Here is a 21623-nt window from a genome sequence, read left to right on the forward strand (position 1 = left end):
TCTTCATGTGTAAGACACTTCTAGTATTTTTTTCCATAGTGTAATAGCTGAGAACTTTTTAAAGTTTGCCTTTCACGTAGAATGAGTTGGTTTCAAGGAAAGAACATTCTGACTGTGGAAGTGCATGTAGCCTTTTCAAGGTAACTTACTCAATATATACTGAGAGATGAAAGGTACTTGAGATTCTTCCAAGGACCAGCAAGAAGCTTCAGTGGCTCCTTTTCAAGTTTCTTTCTTCCAAAATAAACTAGCATAAGGCTTAAAATAAACCAGAGGATACCCAAAATAAAATCCTTTTATCCTTAGAATTGCATATGTATATCAAAAACGGTCATATAACTTTTCTCCTCAATTCTCTCCATACAAAACAACTGCAGCTGAACCATCTTATTTTAAACTCTCATAAAGGTTCAGAAGAGTGTTTATATATTATAGATACATATGAAAACACCTAGAAAGTCAGACTAGTAAAGTGCCATTCTTAAAGAGCAAGAAGCCGAATCCAACCTCAACAGAAACACTAATAAGATTTTTGTCATTCTCTGAATCGTTTCTCTCTCTCTCTCTCTCTCTTTAACTAATTCTCGGAACACAACGAAACAAAAAGTCCTTGATGGGTTTGGTTATTTACCTCTTTTTTAGTCCATCCAATAACTTTTTAGCGTACCGACATATGCTAAAATATCTATTCAATACCTAGTCATCAATTGTGAGTATTGAACCAACGATGCTAATTTCATTGGTGATGATAAAAAAAAGCAATAGGACTTGTAATTTCCTTTTAGTGGAAAATAAGCTCCCAAATGAAAGAATAAGAATTCAAAGGGTCAACAACAAAACCGGGTCAAACACTTCCCCCTTGCAGACAGGGGTGAGTTTTAGTGTTCAAGTTTTCAACCTAATCCACTTCTGAGTTCTGACATGATAGACAACAACTCCAAACAATTCAAAAGTTTGTCTTATTTATTCAAAAGGACTGTGGATGTGTAAAGTCTAAACAAAGATATGTGCCTGGTAAGTAAGTTTCGACCGAAACCTCATTTTCTATTTATTTTGCTCCTTAAAAGTCAAAAGATGACACCAATTCATGTTGGCAGAAGTGGTAAGGAAATTGTCCTTTAATCAGAGATTTCATGTTTGAGGAGTGAGAATGAAAAAAATAGTTTTGGGAGAGTCATTTCCTATTGAGTGATAATGCTCAAATCAAACTAATCTAAAAAATAAACCGGTTAAAAAGATTAAAAAAAAAAAAGGGTCAAAAGATGACAATGGCATGACTTTGTGGTCAAGGCAACAAGCTGATGGCATGCTTCATATGTTATATATATATATATATATATATATATATATATATATATATATATATGGGCATGTTATATTTACAAACTTTTTCGTTTTCAAATTTTTACACTGGTTACACTATGTTCTTCCGAGAGAACATAGTATAATTTGTAAAAAAAAATTAAAAAATTTGTAAACGAATCATTTTCCATATATATAATATATTTAAAATAAAATTATCTCTTATATATAAATAAAAGTATGTGAAATTCATGTTTTTTTTTCTTTATATAGGTCTTGTATACTTTTATATATATATATAAAATAAAAGTATTTGTTACATGTATAAAAATAGGGGTTTGCATTTGTCATTTAACATGACACAACAAACTTTCTTACACACACAACATTTTGTGGGTCCACACTTTTTGAAGAAAAAAGAATAAAAGAAATTACGGTACGCAAAACGAATCTCTATAACATTACACAATTACTTTTCCTACAACATAACTCTTATAAAACCCATAAAAATATATAGAGCTTGTGTAAAAAAAATAAAAAATTGTAATATACACTCTCATATGTTCTCAGGAAATAAATACATTAATTCTAATAACGGTGCTGGTAAGTGAAAACTGTTACAAACCATGCTTTTGGCACGCAAAGCGAGGATGAGAACTTCGGGATTTGGAAAGAAAAGGCAAACAACGAAAATTATTTAACGAGAGTAAATTCTTTTATATTAAAATTTTATACGACGAAATTTTTATATTTATTTTTTTTATTAATAATAATTGAACCTTATTTATTTAAAATCATATAAAATTTTAACACGAGATAATTCATTCTCTATTTACCGGCTGCCATTTAATCAGCTCCAATCTGAATGTGTTTCTGAGGTTCACCGAATAATGACTCATTTTTTGGACTATCAGCAAATAAATGTTAAACATGTAGGTAAATGATTTAAGCAAGAAAAATGTATTTATAAAATGGGTAAGGGATTTCTCTGGTCAATAGAGATAAGTTATCTCCGATAAACTCAAAATAATGTTGTTTTGAAACAAAAATTAAAGTATTTTTGTAATTCTAATGTATTGCAAGGTTATATTAGTCCTTATCTTTATAATTTTTTAATCTCTAATCTGATAATCCTAAAACGACATCATTTTGAGGTCCCTGAATATAAAAGCCGAAGAAATATTTTTCCCTTATAAAAATGGATAACTATTGTTATTACTATTATTATAAGGGTTTTACTTCTCTCATGTAGTATGAGAGAAGTTATCTTATATTTTGAGATAAATAAAGTGGGACCTATCTATTTTTTTTTTAAAAAAAAAAAGACACATCTTTTTTTGTGAGTGTAACATGAGAGATGAATTTTATGTAAGATAAGAGTATGATTTCTCTTATTATAATTAGCACATGAATTATGAGTATGCAGGGTGTATTTGCTTTGGAGACTTGTGACACTTTTTCATTGTTTTTAACTTAAGCTCCAACTCCAACAAAGTGAACAATGGTTTGTGGAAGTCTAAAGGCAATTTTTTAAACAAAGAATCAATCAAAGTGATTTTCAGCCGTCTGTGCTTTATATCTTAAACATCTTTATGTGCATGTACATCAAGTTCTATTCTTAAACACTAAGAAAACTGCTACTGGAATGTCTTTTTCTATGCATAATGTCACACTTACACATCGTATATGGTTTATTATTTTGTGGTCGCTATTAATAATCACTTTGCTGACAATTACGCAAAACTGTCTACTCCGTTGCATTTACAATCACATACGAAGCCCCCCGCGCAGTGTACGTAAATTTTAATTGTTAATTAATATTAAATTAACGAGACTTATAACATGTTCGGTTTTTATGAAAAAAAAAAAAATTGCATTTTTAAAGCTATCTCAAAAAAAAATATTTAAAAAAATTATATAATCCGAACACAATGAGAAACCTTTGAATGGCTTGGGTTTTTAAACAAAACCACACCCTTCATCCAATTAAATTCCTAATCCACAAGTGGGTTGGGTTTTATCTTTGAGGAAAAACAACCTTTTCAAAATGATTCAGTTTATAAAATAAATATATTAATCTTAAAAAAAAAAATATTATTTAGATTTTTACAAATCATTAAGTATTACCAACTTTAAGGAAATATAGGTTGATTTGAGCCATTTGACTATATTACTTCAAACTGTATTAATGCTCTTTTATTTCACAATAAAAATATCAAAAGATAAAAACTAAAAAAAAAAAAAAAAAAAAAAAAAACCTAGAAAAAAATTATGCTTTCTCGGTTATTTTTTTTAAGTGACAAATAATGTAAAACAAACAGGAACTTCTAAACTAACAATTGTTTTGAAACTAAATAGAGTAATAAAATAAAAACACAATATAATTTAAAATCAAATCAAGATAAATATGCACTTAAAGATACACCAAAAACACACCTTGTTAACATGATGGAAACCCCATATTTCAACCATGATAATAATGAATTTTGATGTTGCCAGACAGGATACCTGGCAACACACATTTGACTGCAGAGTTTCAACTTCCTCTGTCTGAAATTCAAATAGAAAATGCTTATGCACATAATAGATTATTACATTTATACCGGGATGGAAAGTGCATAACGGTGCCACAACACAATCCACTTACAATTGATGGATAGGTGGGAAACAAACATGGTAAGAATATCTACCATTTAATACAATATGCATAATGAAATGAACAAACAAAATTAACAGTGACGACACATAAAATTATACTACAACTTATTGCTCTCATTGCCTAAATTTAACTCAATTAATACCAAGAATACTAAACAATTCCTACGGTACAAATAAGTTAGAGCCAACAAGAGAACAAGAGCAGGAAAACCAACATTCGAAAAACAAAAATTATGAAGACTAATTCAACTTGATGATTATCAGCAATTATTCATCCTTTCTTCTTTTTTTCCAAAAGTAAATATTGGGTCGACTTGATTGGCAGTTATTCTCCTGATCAGAGGCAGAATATACTGAGTCCCAAGCCCAGTTAACGATGAATAAACACCATCATCATTGTGTTGTTCTTGGAAGTATGGCATTGGCTAGCTCATCATTCACCTTCACCGGAAGAGGCGGCATTTGCTTCATCACCTCTGGTGAATCATTCAAACTACCAAGAATATAAAGAGGGAAAAAAAAAGTGAGTGTTTCTAAATCGAGTCAAAGCAACAAATATAATACAAAGATACATAAAAAATCTTTATTTCCTTTTACTAAAATGCCAACTTACAATTCTAAATTCTTTAAACTCAAATAGGAAAGGACTAGCTAGCATTCATATACCGTAATGTAAAAAGAGAAAACAAAAACAGAATAAATCTATGAATATAGAAAAGAACAAAAACAGTCCCCCCCCAAAAAAAGTACAACTCACTCATTCATAATTTTAAGGATGTTATCTCTAGCCTGGCAGAGAAGATTGATGTTTTCCTGTATCTGGAAACAAAATAGAGAGAACAAAAAGAATAATTGGTTAGATTTACAGCCACAAAGAATGGCCTAAGAATAGAAATGATTTTGATAAACTAGAACACCATTTTCAGAACATCAAGCAGAGACATTATGGATTATCTCATCTGTAATCAGTTCAGCAGTTTCACTTCCTCCTAAGATACGTGATCCCAGATTGTTCACTCAATTAGCACATAATATTGAACAACAAATGCATAAAGGGAAAATTTTCAGTGAGTATATGGAACCCACGAACCATATTCTTCGCCAATCTGAGTTTTGCTCACATCTCGAATGAATTCAAGGACATATTCAAAGAAATTCTGACCGAAAGTGGGAATGGTTTGTGGATTTCGAACAACTAGAATGGCTGAAACTAATAAGATAGCAATTACAACCCAAAAGGTAATAAGTACTTGGGCGTGTACTTGGAAACTCCCTATTTTCCAATAGAAATATTGACCTACCTCCACAGCAAATATATCGTATAATCTTTTTAATGTGTTGATGAACATATACATAGCCAGAAAAACTGTGCTAACATGAGTTCAGGAATGTTATTCTCATTCTGCGGATATCATGTAATGACCCTTCATTCTATGCACTGGTATTTTAAGTAGAATCTGTGTTCTTGGCTTCAGAATTAAGGCAGCTCTATCAATATTGTTTCGTTTACTGATTTGTGTTGACATAAACACTTGAAGAAAATATACATTGATTATTATAAATTTTGAAAAAAAAAAAAAAACACTTAAGAATATACTTGCTCACATCTTTAACTTTCCCTTTGTTTTTTTCAGATATGTTATAATTGAAAAAAACCCGCTCTAGACAATACTTGTAGTAGCTGAACTCTGGTTTCACCTATCATCTATGTAGCACTGACTCGACAGGCGACACGACACTTCGACACGTCAATCCTAAAAAAATATGGATTTCGACACGTTGGGACACGTTTTAATATTAAATAATATTTTTTTTTTTTTTTGGTAAACATATTAAAAAATATTTTTAATTTATATAGTGTATATTTCATTTAATATTCAATAATTTTCATTTAATATTCAATAATTTAACAAAAAATAAAACTAAACTAATAATATCCATCAATTTAACCAAAAAAATAAATCATTTCCATAATACCATTATATTAATATAAAGCAAAAATAATAGCATATCCATAGAAAAACATAAAATATGGAGATTACAGATTAGCTAAAATGTGTTTGCTAAGTTTGAAGCGAGTACCAAGTAAATAAATGAGCATGCAGTCCAAAAAAATAAAATTCATTCATACAGGGCATTCGTTACAGTATGTAAAATTTAATTCCTTATATATATATTCTCAGTACCCTCATCCTCAAGGAAAAAGGAAATAGTAAAACTCAAAAAAACAATAAAACTGAAAAAATTAAAACGAGAATGAAGAACCCACAAATAAACGAGCATGCAGTCCAAAAAAATGCCACAGCAGTCCCAAAAAAAAAAAGGAATCAAACCAGTAAATGAGAAACCACAACGAGAACGAGGCGGATGGCAGAGAGAGAGGGACAATCGAAAAATAGCAGACCAGTGAGACGGAGGCGAGGCGATAACAAAGAAGGATCCAGACCAGTGAGACGGAGGCGGATGGCAGAGGCGGACGTAGAAAGAGAGCAAAGTGAGATGGACGAAGAAAGATCCAGAGACCACAGCAAGAAGATAAGATGGCAGAGAGAGAGAGAGAGACACATCGAAAAAAAGAGGACGTTAGGTTAAGTTTTTTTTAAATGTTATTTTTTAAAAAATTAATTTTACTAATATATTTTAGTTTTTTTTAAAATATAATTTTTTTCAAAAAAATATTATGTTTTTTACGAAAATGCCATTTGACCATGTTGGACACGGTCAAATTCGCGTGTCGAAATGGTCAACGTGTCGGGAAAGTTGACCGCGTGTCAGACACCGTGTCGGCGTGTCGGATCGTGTCGAACACGATACTCCCTATTTTTTGAGGAGTCCGTGCTTCCTTGCCTATCATTAGTCAAACCAAAACCTTAAATAAGGTTTCCAGAGCATCTAGCAGCATCCTACATCTGAGAATTCTCTACCAAGACAAGAAAACATAAAAACTGAATTGAAAGACAAAAAGAAGCAAATGAGACTTCTCAACTCAAAGATTACCTAATTTAGTCATGTCATTAATAAGCATATTATTGTTGACCTAACTGAAATGAAATGAAAGGAGCATATGGAGAGAACATAGGACAAAAGAGAAAGAAAAAACATTGCTTAATACCCAAATCCATGCAGTTAATACAAATACATATATAACAAGCCCGATTAAGAAATTAAATATTTGGTCCGGGGCCTTGTCCACATACAATAGATAAAAAAATGTTGAGAACTCACCTGCAAAGCAGAAAGATTTGTTGAGATTTGATTCAAGGCCTGTGCATTTTGCTCCAATAGTTCACCAGTGGGACCGCCAATTGCTGCAAAACAAAAAAAAGAAAAAAAAAGAAGCTTGAACATTTAAAAAAGAAATGCAAGTACATGAGAAGTTTTGAAGGTGAAATAAGTGCCTATCAGAGATAGAAGCCTGTATTGTCATGTTCGCAAATCACAACATCCAAAGTTGTGAAAAAATTCACAAGGTATGGTGACTGACCTGTATAAGGGATGCCATCATCATTGTCCATTGTAATCATCGGCGGAGCATAAGGGGGAACGTTGGACCGAGTAGCAAAGTGAGATGACTTTGCCGCAGGATCAGAAACCCTTTCCTGTAAAAAAAAATATACTTTGCTAAGCATCTAAATTCCCATTGAGCATGAATAGAAACATAAAGAAATAACCAAGTATTTCCGGTATTTCACAAATGCACTAATATTCTATTAGCTTTCTTCCTCTTTGTTACTTTTCTTTTGTTTCCTGGCATTTCTTTTAGACAAGATGCTAAACTATTCCTTAATTTAACAAGTCAAAAGAAATTAGGGAACAAAATGCCATGCTAGCTTCTTCCTGGATAGAGAATTTAATAAAAGCAAAGCTCAATCTATTCCAAAAGAAAAACAATATTAATAACCATCATAATTCAATTCTCTGAGAAATAACAGTATGTTTAAAAGGAGCAAGCTGTAAACAAACTCAAAGTCCGCACAAAAAATTCAGGCAACATTTACTCCATGAAAATGAAAATTTTAGTAGTCCAGTAACATAAGAAGGTGCCAGAATAAACTAATTCTGAAATACTTTTGCGCTTCCAGAGTTGGAAAATATAGCATAAAATTTTCATGTCCAAGGGAAGCTTGGTTGAAATTATGCATCAATTTTATTATAAATGATCTAAGAATTTTGTGTGAAACTGTAATATATTATTCAGTTGTAATGACATGCAGCGAAGCTTTTTTTGTTCTCTTTAGCATTTTCGGCTTAAGATAAGTTTATGAGCTTACAAGTTACAAATTTCAAATGCCTGATAAATTTAGTTTAACAGAAATTAAATGAATATATAAAAGAGGGCTCTAGAGAGGACCCCAGGGGGGAGAGATGATTTGTTTGATGTATTATATGCATTAAGGATAAGGGATTCTCCAAAGTCATATAAGAAATCCACGGAAAAACATGTCCAGAGGTCAGCCCTCAATCCACATATCACAAGGGTATACACCAATCTGAAGATGATCAAGTACGATTTAGTCATATAACTACAGAAGTAGGGAATTTAAGACAATTTTTTATTACTTAAAATCTTAAATATGTGTGTTGAAACTGAAAGTAGGGTTGACAGGGTGACAGCATGAGCAAGTGAGAGAAACAGAGTATTCGACATATAACATCAACATAGATAGGTCTAGACACAACCAACATCCATAGAACAGAGAAAAACATTAAAAAGCATCTCCAAAGCAAACATAAGAGTGGAACACAAAACAGTTACAAAATGAATATATTAATTATAAGAATATTCAATAAATGGAAGTGGTACCTTTTTATCTTTACTTTTCCGCGATAAATTATGGTCATCCTTCCTTCTCTTGCTATTTTCTTTCTTCTGTAAGAGAATGCAAAACAAAAGTATAATAAGAGCAAGTAGAAACTAAGCTTTAAGCAATCTCATATAACCCAAAAATAACAGTAAGCTTCTTTTTTATTATTATTATTCTTAAGGATGAGGCTGGTTGCAAAAGGAATCAGTGTGTCTTGCACCATATTCTAATACAGGAACAGTCATCAATTACCCCTTTCGTTTAGGAAGGCACAAGATGGTCAGTCTTAAAGAACTTCATCAAGTATCTAACGTAATTCAATAAATCTTATGGATAATCTTATCTCAGCTGAAGAACAGGTTATAACAAATCCAAAAGAAGGGGGGTACAACTACAAGAGGCCAAAACCATATAAAATTTATAAATGCATGATTCCAATACTAGGGGACATTCACCACGCAATGACATATCTAAGATAATATTCTCATGTCTCCAGCAAAAAAGAAATTCTCATAACCATGAAGTATCAGCATTAAGACCTTGAACCCTTTTATGACAATCTTCAAAAAAAGGATCATGATAAGATAGAATGTGCTGCTTAGTTGATACATGATCCAAATGATCCAATAACCAATGGTCATACACTCATACCCAAAGTAATAGCACTCTTATCAACTCGGGGGAAAAAAGATTTTCATAGCATTCAAAATGACATAAATGACATAAGGCAGCAACAAACAAGTATGTAGCTTACATTCATCCACCTGACTCGCAGTGCTACATCCCGGACCGTCTTATTCTGTAGTAGTAGGGCTATCTTGGCATAGCGTACTATGTTAGATTCTGAGGCATACCTACAAGGAAAATTTTGGAATCTTCTTTAGTTCAATAACAACCTATATAGGACTTGACAAACACACGCTGCTAATCAAAATACAGGTGTTAAACAGTATGGAAGCAAAAATGAATTTACTGTGCAATCCAAGTACAGACTGGAGAATTCAAGCCTGATGTTAAGCAATTAATTAAACCTCTGAACACCAAATCCCAAACTCATTCTGAGCTATCCTAGCGTGGTAATTGCATATCAATATCAATATATTTACATGATTTGGTGCTTCCAGTATCAATACATCACATCAAATAAACCCTAAAGATAAGATTTGGTAATTGCATATTCTGTGCTGTGAACAAAAACATGAAAAATCTGCATATAAAGACATCCACAATTCCCAGAATCTCAAATCAAATATAAATTATTCCTTTAGTTTTCTCCATGATCCAATATGATGTATCCAGTGGTTTACAGTGATGGTTTTCACCCTGGGATATTAGGGAGAATCCCAACAATTGGTATCACATATTGAAGCATTGGGGTTTAAACTTTTGGAATTTATATAAAAGATTCAATTTGAAATTTACATAAAGAATAACTCTTTAGAGTTTGTTGTTTAAACTTTTGAATCTCCGTAACCAAAAGCACTTCACCAAATAATAATAATAATAATAATAAATAAAATTACTGACTTGGAGAGCCCATCTTCAAGAATGGCTTGCTCTTCAGCGGTCCAATCGAGGGAAATCCCAGGGTTGTGCTTCATGGCAAGAGCAGCACCTGAAGTTTCAGGAGCCGAATTCCCGTTGAACGAAGACGACACGTGAGCATGAGTATGCTCTTGATGGTTCCCAGAAGGGTTCGCCATCGATAACGATAACCCCCACTTCTCCAAATATCCCAAGCTGCAAACTTTCCAAGCTTTCTGACCGAATCCGATTAAAGGGGTATCGGAATTGACGGTTGGTTCCCGCCAATTATCGCCGCCAGCTACCAAAATGAAAAATGAAAGGGGAAAAAAAAAAAAACCAAAAACAAATAGAGAGAGTGAGATTGAAAGCGATAGACGTAAGAGTGAAGGAAGCAAATGATGGGGTTGGAGAGAGATAAGAGAGAGGGTTTTTGATTGACGATGGAATTGAAATTAAAATGGAAAATTAAAAAATATAAATAAAAAAGAGGTTGCCTTTTAAGGAATTAAGATTTTCTGCAACTCACTGCCCACTTGGCCACTATACATGGAATTTTGTACGGGACGAAGTCCTGTCCTGATGACCTTTTTGACCTCCGGTTTTATTGCAATTTGATTTTGCTCACTTTTCACGGAAAAAAAATTTAAATATTGCTATTTTGATAAATAATTATTAATATATAACGATTTTGAAATTATTTATGAATTTACTGCACTCGTTCACGTTCAAATTATACGTGACTATTCATGCCTCAGTTAGACGTGACTCAGTAGGCATTCACGTCTAATTTAGGCATGACTCGTCTGGTGTTGACAAGTGGTTCAAAAAGTTAATAATTTAATCGTAAAACTTTGAAAGGTCATACTTTTTGACACGAGTATCCGAATCAGATAATTTTTTTGACTCCACACAACTTTTTGAGATTTACGTAATGACATTGAATTTGGCATATTTTATCTATCACAAACACGGTTCGAATTTGCAACAATAGTACTATACAAGCGTTTAAACCTAGAAGCCTTTGAGTTCTTTCTGAATCAACACCAAACACAGTCTTATGCCTACTAGAACCTCCATATCCCTATCATATGGCTGTATTCTTATCACAGTGAATTGAGACTCTATCTTTTTTTTTAGTACATTGAGACTTTATCTTTTAAGTCGTAATCAATCTATAAATAAGGATACTTAATGTCATATTAAAATATATATTTTCTACTAAGTGTTTAAAAAAAAATAGTGTACAAGGTTATTGAATCTCAATATGTATTATGTATCGTTTGACCAATTTTTCGTATTGTGAGTCGTATCGAATCGTAAAATAAAAAAATATAATAAAAAATAATTAAAAATATATAACTTTTTTATGATTTTTATCGAATCGTATCATAAGTTACATCCTTCTGAAATTTGGAAACGTCTCTGATACGAAACAATGGCAGGGTCTTTATGGCTAGATTCGATGGAAGCTTATAGTCTTTGAATGGTTTTCAAAAATAAAATCTTTCTTCTTTATAGATTTAGAATATTTATTTAATTATTTCCTTTATTAATACAGATTTTCAGATTGATTTTTGAGTTTAAATCATAAATCAAATTTTTATTTTCTTTTCCTTATTGATAATAATTTTTATTTTTTTAATTTAATCATAAACAAAGTTATTATCTTTGTGAATGAAGTTATTTAATTTCTTCCCAACATTAACAAAGTTAGAAGTTTGTTTTTTGTAATATTTTTTACAATTTCAATATTTTAAAAAAGAAGATTGTCATAGTTGTTAAAATCTCGATTTATCACTACGATTTTACGTTTTTACGATTTTTTTCATCAAAACGATTCTACCAATATGCCAAACGTTTTTACGATTTTTTTATATTATGATTTTACGTTTTATGATTTTTTAGTCCCCTTCCGATTTTACTTAAAATCTTGATTTTAACAACATTGAAGACTGTGTTTGTTGTTGGTTCGCAAAGAACTCGGAGACTTTTGGGTTGGGTTTAAACGCTCTTATAATACCATTGTTACAAATTCGAACTATGTTTGTGAGAGATAAAATATGTCAAATGAGGTTTCATTGCATAGATCTCGAAAAGTTATGTGGAATCAAAAAAAAAAATTATCTGATTTGGATACCCCAGTCAAAAGTTACGGTCTTCCAAAGTTTTACGGTTTGTAAGTTGACTTTTTTGTGCCACGTGTCAATACCAAACGAGTCACGCCTAAATTAGGCGTGAATGCCTACTAAGTCACGCCTAACTTAAGCGTGAATGATCATGTCTAATTTGGCGTGAATAAGTGCAATAGGTTCGTAAATAGTTTCGAAACAATTATATATTCATAATTATTTATTAAAATAATAATATTATAATTTTTTTGCCTGAGCGTGAATGAGTACAATAAATCTGTAAATTAATTCTAAAATACTATATTTTTGTAATTTTTTATTTAAATTTTTTACCCCTCGTAAACGCATCTTTTTCTAACAAGTTTTTTAATCTATTTAGTTATTTAAATAGATTCACTTCAAATTCTTCAATTATCTCATGGTAAGGGTTTCAAAACTTCTTAAGAAGTTAGAATTCGGAACAGTGCCCAGACTGCCACGTTTTTGGCATTTATATACCAAACTGCCACGCGAACAATAAAATTTACCACACTGCCACGTGTAGAAGTTCGCTACGACGGTTAGCGAACTTGGTACCAGTGATTTCTTGACATATGGCATACTTTCGCAGAAAAAATTATGTTCAAGTTCTCTACGAGTGATAGCGAATTTGGTAGCCAATGATTTCATGACACGTGACAAACCTTCGTAGAAAAAGCTAACTGTACGAAGTTCGCTACCAGGGGATAAATCTTTGGTACCACTGTTGTTCCCAAGTGGGTACAACATTTTTCCACTTTTGGAATAAAGTGCAATGTGTTGGGAAAAAAGAAATTTGAAAAGTGTTAAAAAAATTTCCAAAACTGGAAAAATGTTGTACCCACTTGGGTACAACAGTAGTACCAAAGATTTATCTGCTACCAATATAGCGAACTTGGTGGGCTATGTGGCACAATCTCGTTGCCCAATAAGAATTAATATACCAATCACAATAAAAAGAATGAAGGAAAATGACTATTTAATTAATGTACCAATATTCAATCACAATTAATGTACCAATCATCAATTACAATTAATTTTGATTGCAATTAATGTATAAATATTAAAATTTTACTGGTCACTATTCCTTATAATTCTTACTCCAATATATCTTTAATTATTAACTAAATATTAAAATTTTCTGTTATTTCATTTTGATTTATAAAATCGTTGAAGATTTTATGAATAAAAGTTAATTAAAGTAAATTAATTAAATAGATAATGAAGATATATATAAGATAGTAAACAAGTAAAGTTGGAAAAAAATAACCTCTCCTATGTATAAATCTGACAATCGGATTAATCGATATATATTAAAAAATGATATAAAATATATTTAAGGGTTTTATTAATCTCCTTCTACATAAGATAATTATCTTATGTTGTAGAGAGAAAATGGGTGGGTCCCACCATTACAAGAAAAAAAAAAGGTGGGGTGCAAAAATCGAAGTGAGAGAAAATGAGAGAAGTTGTCTTATGTTAAAGGAGAGTAATATTTCTCTATATTTAAAGTGTAAATTCATGTTAATTACGTAATCTAAGTTATAAGAATTATTAACTACAATATTTCATCATTATTGCTTCTTTTTATTAGCAAAGCCATATAAGATAATGGTTTGATGAAAATGTTCCTACATATAATGTCTCAAAGATGTTTTGAATAAAATATAATAAAAGCCCTATTGTTTATAATTAATGAGAATGCATTTCTTATGTTCCATGAGACAAAATTGTCTCATGATGTTGGGCCTCACATTCGAAGGGAGGATGCTGGAAATATTCAAATGTGAGTATTAATGAAGTCTCATATTGGTTAAACACGAACCAAGTGACGATCATATAAGTGCAAAAGACCTATAGTCTTAAGGTTTTGGGTTAAGATGTGATGTCGGATCACTTATGGTGGTTCATCGTTTAGGCCCATTAGTGGAAGAATCATTTGCAAATGGTTTTGGACTTCCCTATACCATTCATAACATTAAAAAATACTAGAATATTATTTTAGGACAAAGACAATATAAATGGATATTGAAGTGCAATATGATAGGATGAACAATTCCTATAGCTTTATTTCATTTAATCATTCAAGTTACTCCATTTTAGTCCTTTCTTTTCTAAAAGGCAGCCTAGTATATGAGTTTCCCACCATTGAAGGGTCTAGGAAGGCTAGCTTCTTTACAAATGCAGAAAATGATTTGTAAGATGAAATTATCATAGTTTCCGCTTCATCTACCTGTTAATCTCATTCACCATTAAAGCAAAAAATATCTTTAAGCCATTGACTACAATTGCACACTATATGATACATACCTATATAAATTGAGAATAAGTTATCTCATGTGTAATTTACCATAACCAAGTCATATGATATGATCTTAATCATTCATAAACAAATCAACGATCGTGAGATATGAGAGATAAAAAATGTTAGGCCTTATCCTTATCTGGAACCATATTATTATATTTGTGAGAAATGAGTAAAATTATCAAACTTACCATGAAATTGTATCCCAAATATGCTTACCGTGCAGATGAAATTCTAGTGTTCCTGTAGCAGCTCGGCCCAAACGTACACTAAAACAGACCAAACAATTAAATGATCATTCGACCCTCTAGTTTAATTACCTTATACTATGGACCATTGTAGTAGCATATCCATTACTATTCAACAAGTACTATATAGGTTAATTTGAGTAATATAGAGAATATCAGAAAATTTCCAAAATTCTCTCTCTGTCTTTTCCTGCTCCTTACTTCTTCTGTATCTACATTGCTACATTGGTGCTTTCATTGTTCCTCCTCTGTTGGCCATGGCAAACAATAATTTCAATACCCGTTACAGAGATTTGCAAAATCAGATTGCAGATCTTCAACAACAGCAATTACTCATCCCAGATCTAATCCGTGACCAAGTTCACTTACTCTGATCTGATCTGCATGTGGAGATTAATACAATGGTCGAATCAATTAGGAACACAAACCTAGGCATACTGGGATCTAGCCCAGGGGGCCATTCATCATCATCCACAGATACTTCAACGCAACCACGAGCTCAACGCCCTCGTTTAGCTTTTCCACGCTTTGCGTCAGGGGATCCTACTGATTGGCTGTTTGCAGTGGATCACTACTGCCTCTAGCCCTCTATCACCAAATTCATGATGGTGAACGCTTACTCCTAGCCTCATTTCATTTAGATCCACTTGCGGCTCGTTGGTTCCAAGGATTGAATCGTGATGGGTTGTGCACTTTGTGTGCTAACTTCACCGTTGCATTACCACCGATTCGGACCCACTGAATTTGAAGATGCAGCAGGTATACTCACTAAAATTACCTAAATTGGCTCTATTACTGATTATCAGATTCAATTTGAGAATCTTTCCAGCAAGGTCCGCAATATTACTCCGGAGTTACTTAAAAGAACTTTCATCAGTGGTTTAGAGCCACAAATTCGACGCGCGGTCTTGAAAATGCGTCCACCAGATCTCCATGACTCTTTTGCCTTAGCACGACTTTATGAGGAGCAATTTACGGAAGATAAACCTATTCATAAACCCTGGACTTCTAGAGCACCAGCTCCTGCGGCCTTACCTGCCCCTACTACGTTGTTAATGCCGAAACAAAAGAACACAGAGGCTATTCCAGCTATTCCCATTAAAAGATTATCACCAGCTGAAATGCAAGCTCGGCGTGATCGTAACTTGTGTTATAATTGTGATGAACCTTACACTTTTGGTCATAAGTGTAAGGGCAAGGCTACTCTTCTTTACTTTGCGGGAACGGAAGATGAGCCTGACTTGGAACCTGATTCCAGCATTCCACTAAATATGGAACCAGTAGTTGAAACAGAACCTGCTCCGGAGATAAGCTTGAATGCTATGTTTGGTCATCACTCCTCACGGTCCTTCCGTTTACAAGGATATATTAATGGCCAAAATGTTCAGGTTCTCATTTATTCAGGAAGTACTCATAACTTTCTCTCCTCACGCATGGAAAACCATTTAGCATTCACCTTACATGCCATTCCACCGTTTCAAGTTCAAGTAGGAAATGGTGATTCAATGATCTGCCCGGCTGTTATAGTGTGCCCCTATTATTACAATCTCATCAGTTTGTTGTAGACTTATTCGTGTTAAACCTCAAAGGTGCAGATGTGGTACTTGGAGTTCAATGGCTGGCCACTTTGGGCCTTATACTCACTGATTATACTGCAATGACTATGTCCTTTCAGTATAAGGATTCATCTACTACCTTGCAGGGTGTCACAACCATCGGCCCAACTTCTATTTCTTCTTCTCAATTGTCCAAACTGGAAACAAATAATGGGCTGACTTCTTGTTTCATGTGCTTTAATGCATCCAATTATGAAGCCAATTATTCTCTTGATCAGAATGAAGTTTTAGAAACCTTATACACAAACCCAGATGTGGTTAAGCTTCTGTTCCAATTTCAGGATGTATTTGCCTTACCAAATGCACTACCTCCTGATAGAACTCACAATCATCACATTAAATTGCTGCCAAATACAAGGCCCATTCAGGTACGACCTTATAGATACCCTCACTTTCAAAAATTAGAAATTGAGAGATTGGTAAAAGAGATGTTGAATGCTGGTGTTATCCGCCCTAGTCATTCTGACTTCAGTTCACCAGTCTTGTTAGTTAAAAAAAAAAAGATGACATTTGGCATTTTTGTGTTGATTACCATGCCCTCAATGCTGTTACTATTAAAGATCATTTTCCCATTCCTATTGTTGATGAATTCCTTGATGAACTCCATGGAGCTACCATTTTCTCCAAGCTAGACTTACGTTCCGGTTACCATCAGATTAAGATGCAACCTGAAGACATTCTTAAAACAGCATTTCGGACTCATCATGGGCATTATGATTTCTTAGTCATGCCATTTGGCCTAACCAATGCCCCTTCCTTCTTTCAAGCCACCATGAATGAGATTTTTGCAGCATTTTTACGTAAGTTTGTGGTGGTTTTCTTTGATGACATTCTTGTTTATAGTCCATCAATGCAGGTCCATATGGAGCATCTAGCCCAGGTGCTATAGATACTATGCATCCATCAATTTTTTGCAAAAGGCTCCAAATGCAGTTTTGCAACTACTTTTGTAACATTCTTGGGCCATGTCATCTCCCAAGATGGAGTGAATCCTGACCCAGCTAAGGTGCAGGCGGTTAAAGATTGGCCCATACCCACATCACAAACTCAGGTTCGAGCATTTCTAGGCCTTTCTGAGTATTATAGGTGTTTCATTAAACACTATGCTAGTATTGCTGCACCCTTGACTGGCCTACTGACTAGCGAGGGTTACAAATGGACCTCTAAGGCCACTCAGGCTTTTAATACACTGAAGGGATTATTGACTTCTGCCCCAACATTGGTTTTACCGAATTTTTCATTACCATTTGTTATAGAAGCTGATGCTTCTGGGTAAAGGTGGAAAAGTGGCGGCCCGCCCCGCCCCACCCCACCCCCCAATCAACCCGCCAAAAAATGAGTCAGCCCGCCTCGCCCCGCTTTTGAAAATAAGCTGAAAAACTCAGCCCACCCCGCCCCGTTTGGCGGGTTGGCCCGCCAGCCCGAGCCTATTTTACACTGACCCGCCTCGGCCCGCCTATGCCCGCCATCAACCCGCCAAAAAATAAGCCCGCCCCGCCCCGTTTGGCGGGTTGGCCCGCCGAGCCGAGCTCGTTTTGCCGTCTCTACTTCTGGGGTTGGAATTGGTGCGGTCTTACTTCAACAAGAACATTCACTTGCATTTTTTAGTAGAAAATTATCTCCGCTGATGCAACGCAAATCAGCTTACATCAGTGAGTTATTTGCATTGACTTCGGCCGTAGCTAAGTGGCGTCAATATTTACTGGGTGCTAAATTTGTAATTCAAACGGATCACCAGAGTCTTTATTTTTTGATGACTCAAGTGATACAAATGCCGGAACAGCAGCAATTTTTGGCAAAACTACTAGGGTATGACTATTCAATAGTCTACAAGTCTGGAAAAACTAACAAGGCTGCTGATGCCTTATCCAGACAACCTGAATGTGATTCACACGGCTTCCAGCCCTATCTTGCAGCCCTCACGGGCCTAGTAGCTACTTATGGATCCTTTTTTACAGTCCGAATTATTACAAGACCCATATGCTACAAAAATTATCAAAGAATTACAAGCAGACAATTCTAAATGGCCACAATGGCACTTTGAAAATGGTCTTTTATATCATCGTGGTCGTCTCTTCATCCCAGCAGATTCACAGTTAATTCCTCTGCTGCTATCAGAGTTCCACTCATCTACTTTGGGGGGTCAGCTGGCAATCAACGTACCTTGGCCCATCTTTGTGCCAGCTTCACCTGGGTGACAGTAAAAAAGGATGTTAAGGCTTATATTAAGTACTGTGAAATATGTCAAAAGATTAAGGCTACGAATCATGCCCCTTATGAACTACTACAACCACTATCCATTCCAGACGCTATTTGGTCTGACCTTAGCATGGATTTTATCACACAATTACCATCGTCGGCTGGGTATACAACCACTTTAGTGGTTTGTGATATATTGACCAAAGGAACACATTTTGCCCCTCTTCCACCACGTTACACGGCTGTTAAGGTGGCTTCGGTCTTTTGGGATACAGTGGGGAAGTTGCATGGACCCCCAAAATCTATCGTGTTCGATAGAGATCCCATTTTTCTTAGCGAGTTCTAGACAGCCTTGTTCTAGCTACAGGGTATGACCCTTAACTTTAGCTCCTCATATCATCCTCAAACCGACGGCCAAACAGAGCGTACAAATAGAGTTCTGGAACAATACCTGAGAGCTTTCATTCATGACCAACCATCCACTTGGGCTCGCTATTTGAGTTGTGCCGAATATCACTTTCACCGCCTTCAACCATTCATGAGGTTCTTCTCCTTTCGAAGCAAATTTTGGCCGACCACCACCGTGTCTCGTCCAATATTCTTTGGGCATTAGCCATCTTGAAGCTGTCGATGCTGATCTTCGTCTCCGTTCGCAGATCCTGGGCACATTAAAAGAAAATCTGAGAAAAGCTCAAAAATTTATGAAAGATTCGGCGGATAAGAAAAGGAAAGATATAACCTTTCAGGTGGGGGATCTTGTCCTGCTCCGTCTCCAACCATACCGTCAAGTTTTGATCTTTCATCGATCTTCAGCCAAGTTAAGCCTCAAGTTTTACGACCCTTTTTCCAGTGGTAGAACGGGTAGGTCCTGTTGCGTACAAACTCCAGTTACCGGAAGGATCGAAGGTGCATCCCGTCTTCCATGTTTCGATGTTGAAACCTTTCCTGCCTGACCGACAGTACACACTGCATAACATTCCTGATAAAATGACAGAGATCCCTCCACGCCATAAGCCAGTAGTTGTGGTTGCGTCCCGCACCATATGGAGAAAAGGGGCTGAAATACCCCCAAGTTCTTGTGCAGTGGTCAGATTTACCTCCAGAAGCGGCAACTTGGGAAGACTAGGGAGAGCTAGAGTCGACACAAGAGATACGCAAGGAGAAAATTGAAGACGCGAAAGTGATCTCTTCCTCTGTGCAACCCACCTCCCCAGTGTCCAATCACAAACAACCCTCAGGGTACACAACCAATCAGGAGCAATGGATTCTTATCCCAACCCACCTACCCATTGCGCCCACTAATAAGCCAATTAATAGGGCTGACCCTACAGGAACAACTAAGGACAACCGGGTCACTCAGGGCCTTGTGGACAAGGCCCATCTGGATGGGGAGGGCAATGTAGTAGCTCGGCCCAAACGTGCACTAAAACAGCCCAAACGATTGAATGATTATTGGGCCCTCTAGTTTAATTACCTTATACTATGGACCATTGTAGTAGCATATCCATTACTATTCGGCAAGTACTATATAGGTTAATTTGAGTAATATAGAGAATATCAGAAAATTTCCAAAATTCTCTCTCTCTCTCTCTCTTCTTTTCTCTCTTTCTCTCTTTTCCTGCTCCTTACTTCTTCTGTATCTGCACTGATACAGTTTCATTAGACATAAACTCAAACACAAGCATCTTGTGGCCACCCGTCATGGATAGAGGTGTAAATGAGTCACATAGTATCCAACTCGGGAAGCAATATGTATTATATAAAGCATGAACATAAGATAAATTCCTTATATTATATCAAAGTTTGGTTAATTCCATAGACTAACCCATGCACATTCACGAGTTCTTAGCAGGGAATGAGTATCGCAATAACAGAATAGATGATAGTATGTAAAGTGCAATTCAATCAAAGGCTTAAATAAAGAAGTGAAGGCTCATCAATGATTTTTATTTTATATCTTTGTAACACATCCTCTCATGCAAGAGGCCAAATCTCATGGTCACCAACCATCTCATCTAACAGCTCAAACTACAATAATGCAACCATCCTACCTAACGGCTCAAACTATATTAATGGTTTTATATTTCTCTAACACGTCTCCTCGCACGAAAACTCAATGGGCTTGAAAGGTGGACGATGCATCAGGTTTATCTTATCTATGCTAAAGAATTCCACAATATTTAATGATTAAAATAGGGGAAGTAAGAATCGAACTCATGACCATTTAGTCATGCTGGCTCTGATATCATATAAAGTGTCAATTCAATCCAAAAACTTAATATGAGAAGTAAAGGCTCATCAATAATTGTTATATCATATGTCTCTTAGATAATGCGACAAATAGGTTTTACTCTACGTTAGTGTAAAGCAAAAGCAGGTAAACTACAATGTAACATAGTTTTAGACATGATAGACAGGTTGAAAATGGGTTAAATCGGATTCGAGTTTGTATTCAAAAACAATTCTCTGCCAACCCAACCCAAATAAAGTTAAAATGTAAAAACAATCTAACCCAATAGTTTGAGTTTGGGTTGCTACTTTCTAGGTTGGATTTGCTGCCCTATGCCCAAAGTCCAAATAGTTAATTTTCATATTTTCATGAGAAGAGTTGTGTTTTTTTCTTTTTGGGTGTTAAAAAAGAGATTACATATTTCTAAGCAAAATCACAATTTTTTTTCTTTTTACATATCGCTTGAAAAGTGTATAAATATTTAGAGTGAGATTTTCACGAAAAATTATAAATAGGTTGCAATAATGCCCTACGTAGAAAAAAAAATGGAACCATGATGAATAGAATTTCTACCACTACTAAGTAA

The 21623-nt window shown here is 34.6% G+C and overlaps 1 protein-coding gene across 1 annotated transcript; it reads right to left on the bottom strand.

The window, feature by feature from the left end:
• Window positions 1-3886: 3886 nt before the first annotated feature.
• On the bottom strand, window positions 3887-10829 carry LOC133308539 (uncharacterized). Its single transcript, XM_061509170.1, has 7 exons — window positions 10293-10829; window positions 9520-9619; window positions 8765-8830; window positions 7445-7559; window positions 7186-7268; window positions 4718-4779; window positions 3887-4453 (listed from the first exon to the last, which is right to left on the bottom strand). Exons 1-7 carry the CDS (start codon window positions 10466-10468, stop codon window positions 4354-4356), a joined length of 702 nt encoding a protein of 233 aa, XP_061365154.1. The 5' UTR covers window positions 10469-10829; the 3' UTR covers window positions 3887-4353.
• Between the last annotated feature and the right edge of the window lie 10794 nt (window positions 10830-21623).

This window comes from Gastrolobium bilobum, unplaced genomic scaffold, assembly GCF_033153095.1.
Source record: "Gastrolobium bilobum isolate Gb01-03AN ecotype WA unplaced genomic scaffold, APGP_CSIRO_Gbil_v1 utg2193, whole genome shotgun sequence".
Taxonomy (NCBI): Eukaryota; Viridiplantae; Streptophyta; class Magnoliopsida; order Fabales; family Fabaceae; genus Gastrolobium; species Gastrolobium bilobum.

Excerpts from the sequence above, each read along its gene's own strand:
- LOC133308539 (XM_061509170.1), bottom strand. The coding sequence starts at position 10,468 with ATGGCGAACCCTTCTGGGAACCATCAAGAGCATACTCATGCTCACGTG. Across the intron at positions 8,831-9,519 it reads TGCGAGTCAGGTGGATGAAT|AAGAAAGAAAATAGCAAGAG; the intron begins GTAAGCTACATA and ends ATTCTCTTACAG. Across the intron at positions 7,269-7,444 it reads TGATGGCATCCCTTATACAG|CAATTGGCGGTCCCACTGGT; the intron begins GTCAGTCACCAT and ends TTTGTTTTGCAG.